Genomic DNA, 8,155 nt, shown 5'->3' with positions numbered 1-8,155 from the left:
CCCAAATCTAAGAAAAAAAATCTGAGGAGAGATAGGTGCCTACAATACTCAGTGCCCTCCCTTCAAATGTAGTTCCAATGAGCCTTACCTTGTTATTTTAAAAGTTAGTGCATCCTCCAACATTTTCTTCCCATGCAAATGAAGTACAAATTGCAGACAGTATAATCTAATTATGTTTCACAATAACATGTGACATATATGATTTCACCTGAATTTTATTTTATTCTTGGTCTATAAACTTAATAACTTAAGTCAGAAACTCTGTAGATCCTTGAATTCAGACAGGGATGCATTATCTGCTTCATGATTTCATACCAAACCAGAAAGGTCATCAAAAAGTCGTCTTATGAACAAAGTCCAAAATATACAAGATTCAAATCTAAGAGCTGACTGCCCTGGTTTTAAATGATGTTCCAAGGAGGAGTCTTTTGTTTCCAAGAAGAGCATCCATGAACACTTCAGTTGACATCCAAAGTTTCAACATTCTTGTCACAGAGTTGAATGTTTAGACAATTCAAGGAAAAAAATCCTTTGAGTTCAATCTCAGACTCTGTCCAGTTATTTGGTCACCTTCACAAGTTCTATAGGATTCACACCACACCCATCACCTTGTTAAAAAGCATGTTTTGATCTTGTAGATTCATTGCCTCATAGTTGGAGAATTCCAAAGTAAACACAGCATTGCCCGATGTCAAACTGCGCAGGACAGTTGAGTAACCCTGCAAATAAATAACAGTTGTGAAAAATTATTTTATGATCATTGTTTTAGATTTTTGATGGAATAATTATGCTATTATAGATAATAGCTGCATTCTATAAATCATTCTTAACTTTTATAAACATTAAATTATGTTCTGGTCGCCCTATTATAGGAAAGATGTGGATGCTTTGGAGAGGATTCAGAGGTTTACCAGGATGCTACCTGGATTGGAGGGCTTATTTTATGAAGAGAGGTTGAGTGAGCTCGGACTTTTTTCATTGGAGAAAAGGAGGAGGAGAGGGGACACAATTGAGGTATACAAGATAATAAGAGGCATAGATATAATCGATAGCCAGAGACTATTTCCCAGGGCAGAAATGACTAACACGAGGGGTCATAGTTTTAAGCTGGTTGGAGGAAAGTATAGAGGGGATGTCAGAGGCGGGTTCTTTACACAGAGATTTGTGAGACCATTGCCAGCAGCAGTTGTGGAAGCAAGGTCATTGGGGACATTTAAGAGACTACTGGACATGCATATGGTCACAGAAATTTGAGGGTGCATACATGGTGATCAATGGTCGGCACAACATCGTGGACTGACGGGCCTGTTCTGTGCTGTACTGTTCTATGTTCTAATTCAGTTCACAAGGTTTGATAAAAAATGAACCACATCATGTTAACATTCACCCCCTTAACCTGAAATATATATAATCTTTCATTATTTCCCCTCCTCTTTTGAGTTTGCTGTCTACAGAAGGTTAAAGCTGTGCAGACAGCCATGAATAAATAATTCAAATGAACTAACATGGGAAGGTTGAAGTAACCAGTTCATTGTAGTGCTGACAAACCAGCAGTGTTCCAGCAAGATATTACAAAATTGTTTGCCCTGACAGTGGAAAATCTCCTTTGACTTATTTACATATGCCCAGTTAAACATCTTTCTTTTAACATTTCAAGACTACTGTATAGAGGAGCAAATCAGAATATTGTTTCAAAATAAATCTCAAGAAATTTGCGTCATGGGGATCCATCAGAAAACAAAGTTTCAACTACAAACTCACATGTTTGCCCTTGCTGTTCAGAAAGGAAAATAGAGAAAGGTTGCAGCAGATAGGAATTTGGGAGTCCTCACCTGTGAATCACTAAGAGCTAAAATTCAAGTTCAGTATCTAGGGAAGGCAAAAGTAACGTTGACCTTTATTTCAAAATAAAGCAGTGAATTGAGGGATGCGTAGGTTAGGTTATTTTGTTTTAGGTTAGGAATAGTCCTCAGCACAACATCGTGGGCCGAAGGGCCTGTTCTGTGCTGTACTTTTCTGTGTTCTATGTTCAAAAGGAATGGAGTATAATAGTAGGGAAGTTTTGCTAACATTCATGACAAATCTGTTCCTTTAACAAAATTAGGTTGTCCTTGTTTTTTTTCCAGAGAGGTTGTAAATGACAGGTTCCGTAACATCTGAGGTTGAATGGAATTTATGGCCAATTTGTTTACAGCAACAGATATTGCCGCAGACAGAAGGCTTTCAGGTTTTGGGAAAAAAACTTGTATAATGAAAGGGGAGTGGCTTGTTTTAGCAGCTCAATTTTTGTTTGGTTTGGTTTTAATGCAGCAGTGGGTGTGTGAAGAAAGGGTGCTAGACTCTCTCTGACTCCATTCCTGTAAGAACTTGTGTTTCATTTTACCTTTTGTGCCAAGGGGTGTTTATGGGCATTGTTGTAAGTATTTTGGAACAGCATCATTAAGTTGGCATAGTCTGTTGGGTTTTTGGATTGGATAAGTTATTTGATATTCTGTTTTCTGTTCTTTGTGTTTCATTCAGTAATCTTGTCAATAAATTCTGTTTTGTTTAAAACTTAGTTCTTTGACCACCTGATTCTCTCCTGGAATATCCACTGTATACCTGCTTAAAATCATATAGCAAAATTAGTGTCTGCGCTACCTTCTTGAAATGTTTTGAAGGGTTTGGCCTGGTCCATAACAAACTATAAGAGGCACTAGTCTGACCACAGCTGGAATACTATGAACAATCTTGGGCTCCTATTTGAGGAAAGATCTACTGGCACAGAAGGTACACTGATACGGAGGCACTGTCTTATGAGGAGAGGTTAAGTAGTTGGGCCTGTAATCCTTAGAATTTCAGAAATTAAGGGGCAACCCATTGACACAAATAGGATTCTTAAAGGACTTGACAGGGTAATTTCAAAAAGATTGTTTTCACTTGTGGGAGAGTATAGGACCAAGGGGACAATCTCAGAATAAGGGGTCATGCATTTAAGACCGAGATGAAGATTTTTTTTCCCTCAACAGAGGGCTGCTGAGACTGGATCACTGAACATATTCAGCGCGGAGAAAAACAGATTTTTAATCAATATGGGAATTGGGGTTTTGGGGAAAAGGCAGGAAAGTAGAGTTGAAGACAATCAGATCAGCCATGATCTCATCGAATGGGAGAGCAACCTCGATGGCCTACTTCTGCTTCAAGGTCTTATGTTGGCTATGGTCTTAGAAATCATAATGTTCAGGATCGTTCTATTTATTACAACTATTGACTTTACACAGGTGAAGTGCTGTTTGGTGTTGATAACTTACCATTGTTTCTGCAAGTGGAACAGAAGCCAAAGCAACTCGGCTGTCCTGACGGTTTTGAATTTCTCGAATGCTTCCTCTTCGCTGAGCCAGATCTGCCAACACCACACTGAGGTACCTCTCATCTACTGTGATTTCCAGGCTCATCACAGGTTCCAGCACCTGACTTAGAGCCTGTTTTAATGCCTAAATACAATGGTGAATTTTGATCAGTAACAAATTCAGTGTTTTGAATTTTAATTTGATTTTGAATTTGATTATACTGACTTTTTCTTAATGTAACCAAAGTAAAGACTGAATCCTCAAATAATCTGACAGAGATAATGTTGAGGGAATACTAATTTTCTTTGGATTTCAAGGCTCTGAAGTTTATTTCCAAATCAATCTATGTAATCTACGTCGTCATCAACAATAATATGCATTTATCTATCACATTTGGAAAAAGAAAAGATATTTCAAGGCCCTTCACCAAGATCCAAGTGAAAAGGAACGATGAGTCTAAGAACAATTAGAAAGATCAAACAAAAGGTCAACCAAAAAAGTGTTTTAAGGTGTGTCTTAAAGTTAAGGAAGGAGATGAGGCTGTGCCGGAAAGCTAAAACAAAACAGACCATTTACCTGCACAACCAAACCTGCTCCACCATTCAGCATTTTCATGGATGATCTTCTACTTTAATGTCATTATCCTGCTCTTTTGCCATTTCCCCTGATATCTTTAACATGTTGAAATCTATTTTTCTTTTTATGTGGAATCCCATTAGTGTGGAAGCAGCTTGGCCCATCCGGTCCATATCGATCCTCGGAATAGCATCCAACAGTCCCACACCCCTATCCTACCCCTGCAACCCTGCATTTCCCATGGCTAATGCACCTAGCCTACACATCCCTGGACGCTATGGGCAATTTAGCATGGCTAAGCCACCTAACCTGCACATCTTTGGACAGTGGGAGGAAACCAGAGCACCTGGAAGAAGTCGATGCAGACACAGGGAGAACATGCACACAGACAGTCGCCAGGGACGGGAATCGAACCCAGGTTCTTGGCGCTATAAGGCTATAGCCATTGGACCGCCCCTATCAATTGCAACGCCCAGTATACTCAAGTGACCAGGTCTGCACAGCCCTCTGGAGTAGAGTTTCAAAGATTCACCATTTTGAATGAAGAAATTACTCCTCATTTAAGCCATAAATAACTTGCATCTTATTCCAAGACAGTCAATTCCAGTTCTAGGCTTTCTAATAAGGGAAAACCTTACTGCACTCTGTGGAGCACTGAAAGAATTTTGCAAACTTCAATGAGACGGAGTTAAAATCCTGCGATCTGTACAAAGGTGTAGTTGTTAATGATGGTAACAGTGAGGATAGCAACAAAAGAAACTGGAGACAAAAGAATAGAGTTAGAAGGCTATATGCAAAACTACAGGAAATACTTAGTTAGTGCAATGGGTGTTCATGGTGTAAGTGCAAGGATTATAATTTTAAATTTTAGAAGGACCAAAATTCATAGTAGTGAAGTCAGATGTGACAAGTGAGCAGTGTTTAGTGGGGATAATTTGAGTTAGAGCTGGAAATAAAATTGTAATTATAAAATAGGATTTGGAGGTATTCACTGTTATTATAATTTATAGTTAGATTCAAATTTATTTTGTAGGACTATAAATTTCCTTAGCAAATAATGTTAGAAGCCCATGCTATTAGTTAGATTTGCCTGTTTCGATTTCAAACTCTGTTGTGCAGCATAAAGCAGCAGGTTTGAGTTGATAAAGATGGTACAAAACTGAAACATGGCAAGCAACTGTGCATCTCCTTAAACAATCAAGCTGAAGGGCTGAGGAATTAATTAACAGCACAGGATCTAGGAGGAAGGATAAATTTGAGTCTGTAAATTCAATGTCCACAAAGATAGAAAAGAAACAGCATGGAAAGAAAAATTGGATTGAGAGAGAAAAAGATGTAAAATACCTTAATATTTTAAATGTTACTTTTTAAACTCTAGCTATAATTAAAACCTGATGAAATGAGATTCCAAATGTGTTAGAGTTAATTTTCAATGCCATTATTAAAAATGCACTTGGAACAACATGAATAAGACTTACAACTTTGAGTGGTGAGCTCAGTTTGCTAAGCGAAGACACAGGAACTTCACCCTATTCAATACATGGCCTTGATGAAGCAGATAGTAAAGTGTTGCTTTTGCAAAGCTAACAATAGACCAGTGATAATAAATAGATAATGTTTAGATATTTGAGTTGAACTATCATTGGTCCTCGCCCAAAGCTGCTGTACCATTTTATGGATAAGTAACAGCGAGCCCCATTCACCTCCATTTCTTTCACCCAAATTCTGAATCCTTAGAGTTTTGTTTTCTAATTATCACCAACAGAATGAATGAGGAGTGAAATTACACATTTGTATTCAGATTTTCAATTACTATATATAAATACATATAGTGTTTCTGTTTTCTGTTGGCTACTTTAAAATTAGTGATTGGGAAATGTTTTGCTAATCTTGTTCATTCAGGAAATCAGAAATACCTAGGCCTTGTAAGACCACTTAAAATAAAGTAAAATTAATGCTGGCATTACTCAGGAAATACTTTGGTGCTGATATCATTCAATATATTTGCTAAATTTTACTGTTTTATCAATAACAATAGTAATCTATATCCCTGAGATTTTGAAAACAAATTCATGGATTTCAGTATATCTGGAAAGGTTCTTCAAGGTTCCAACTTCCACCAATACATTTTTGTGTTTTTCTTCATACCTGTATATGTCAGATATGTATCCATGATAAAGGGTAACTTCATTAATCTCATACACACACACACACGCAACACAATTATGACTAGCATTTATTGTTCATCATCAGTCATCTCCCAAATCATCTGGGGCATGGGCATCATGTTTGAACTGGTGCAACTGATTTAATACAATGAATGGTTCGATGGACAACTTCCGAGGGGAGGTGTTGGGGTGAAACTAAGCCTCACACATACAGGCTAGACAGGGTCAGGACAGCAAGTGGTCTTCCCTAAAACCTGGGTTTTTAGAACAATCTAAACATTTCACAGGCGCTGTTGCATATATCAGCTTTTTAAATCAAGAATGAAGTCATAGCCCAATGTGCATAAAACTTTGCCCTTGAACAGGATCCTCTGCTGACACTATGGGATCAGTGAATTTATCTCACTACGTCTTCACTGGTTTTTTGATTAATTACTTACTTTGGTAGTTTGAAAGTGAGCTTCTGAATTAAACAATTGGTCTATTTCCACAAAGGAAGCAGAGACTTGGTTACTTATTCACACCAAACAAAAATGGATAGAGATAGTTGAGCCAAATAAAATGGAGTCTTTGTAAGCAGACCAGAAAAGTAAAAGAGGATCAATGCAGTTTTGCAGCAAAATCAGGTGTCAAGTTCCTATGTACATTGAAGGCTTCATAAAACTGCACTTTTAAAAATTTCCTTTAACAGTGCATTAGAGTCTGAACATACTAACTCTCAAAGCAACAGGATGTGGTTTACTATTGAGGAAATGATCAGAAAAAGGAAGGTAGCCCTTGCTCGTTATTCCATTCTGGTTTCCTCTTTACAAGCGATTTCACACTGGCAATAAAGTCACCTAACAGTAGGTTGTCCTCGAGGAGGAAACAATTTCTGCTCTTACCCGTCTCTATTAGTTCTTCTTGAATGATGCAACATTCTCCAAGGGAAAGCAGGCAGGCTTTAACCATGACTATTGCCAATATGTATAATTAAGTGCTTTTGTCACAGTTGATGTGAATGATTTCTTAAAGATACTGTAAATAGTAACACAAACAGTAGCTTGGGAATATTTTTCCTCAGCAAGCAAGTTACCATACTACTTCCCAATATGGGTTCAGTTGTCGGGTTTTAGTTGAACTCAAATGGAAGTGTATGTTTTTAGTGAATTTTCTGTTGTCATCTTATTAGATGGCTCCAGGTGAAAATAATGAATGCACAGTACAGACCAGTGGAAGTAGAAAATTCAACACTAGCATTCACACACTTTGTGGCATGTCGCTTTGCTGACCACACTTCTCACGAGGATTCCAACCCCTGCTTTTCAGTTGTCTGAACATTAGTGACTATACTCTTTCAGCAGTATGGAATACAGTAGATACAGGAAAGATTGTGGCTAGTGAAAATCTTCAAGCTGTAGCATTGTAACCCTGTCACCAGGGATGGGCTATCGTTTAGTCAGACCACTCCAATATAGATATCAGGCTAGCTTCTAGCCAATATGTGGAAATTCTTCAGTTAAGATCCATCCTAAAATATTGAATGAATAAACTATTGTGCTATCTGTTGTTTCAGAAAAGACTTTTACTCCATTATGATTCATTAAATGCATTTTTATTGCCAGTTTTAGTATCTAGGAGAAAGTGAGGACTGCAGATGCTGGAGATCAGGGGAGGAAGAGAGCTTCTTCAAGGAAGGCATCCTGGCAAGAGGATTTGCAGTAGGTTAAAATCTTCTAGGAGAAAGTGAGGACTGCAGATGCTGGAGATCAGTGATTCCTGAAGGGCTCATGCCTGAAACGTCAATTCTCCTGCTCTTTGGATGCTGCCTGACTTGCTGCGCCTTTCCAGCAACACATTTTCAGTTTTAGTATCTACCCTCTTATAAAAAAAAGCCATCAGTATCTACCTAGCACAAGGGCTTGGATAACTTTCATACTTAGGCTGATACATCAAAGGCAATTCAGAACTGAGTAATAATGAACACTAAGAAAGGAGAGACAATCCATCTTCCCCTGCTTTCAACGGCGCAATCACTACCTGAGTTTCTCATCACCATGGAGGTGACAACTAGGTGTGGCAGTGACTGTGGGGAAAGGAATC

General features: G+C 38.1%; 1 protein-coding gene across 4 annotated transcripts in view; it reads right to left on the bottom strand.

Moving 5' to 3' along the window:
• Positions 1-241: 241 nt before the first annotated feature.
• The window catches only part of gfm2 (GTP dependent ribosome recycling factor mitochondrial 2), a 66,528-nt gene continuing 58,614 nt past the window's right edge, over positions 242-8,155 (bottom strand). For all 4 annotated transcript variants that reach the window (XM_060836023.1, XM_060836015.1, XM_060836032.1 and 1 more), the window contains 2 exons: positions 3,291-3,473; positions 242-719 (listed from right to left, as the gene is read on the bottom strand). In XM_060836023.1, coding sequence (XP_060692006.1) covers positions 591-719; positions 3,291-3,473 — 312 coding nt within the window. In that variant the 3' untranslated portion in view covers positions 242-590. The remainder of the gene's footprint in view (positions 720-3,290; positions 3,474-8,155) is intronic.

Source organism: Hemiscyllium ocellatum, chromosome 2 (genome assembly GCF_020745735.1).
Source record: "Hemiscyllium ocellatum isolate sHemOce1 chromosome 2, sHemOce1.pat.X.cur, whole genome shotgun sequence".
NCBI lineage: Eukaryota > Metazoa > Chordata > Chondrichthyes > Orectolobiformes > Hemiscylliidae > Hemiscyllium > Hemiscyllium ocellatum.
Note: the sequence above shows the minus strand (reverse complement) of the source record. Positions and strands in the feature narration are given on the sequence as shown.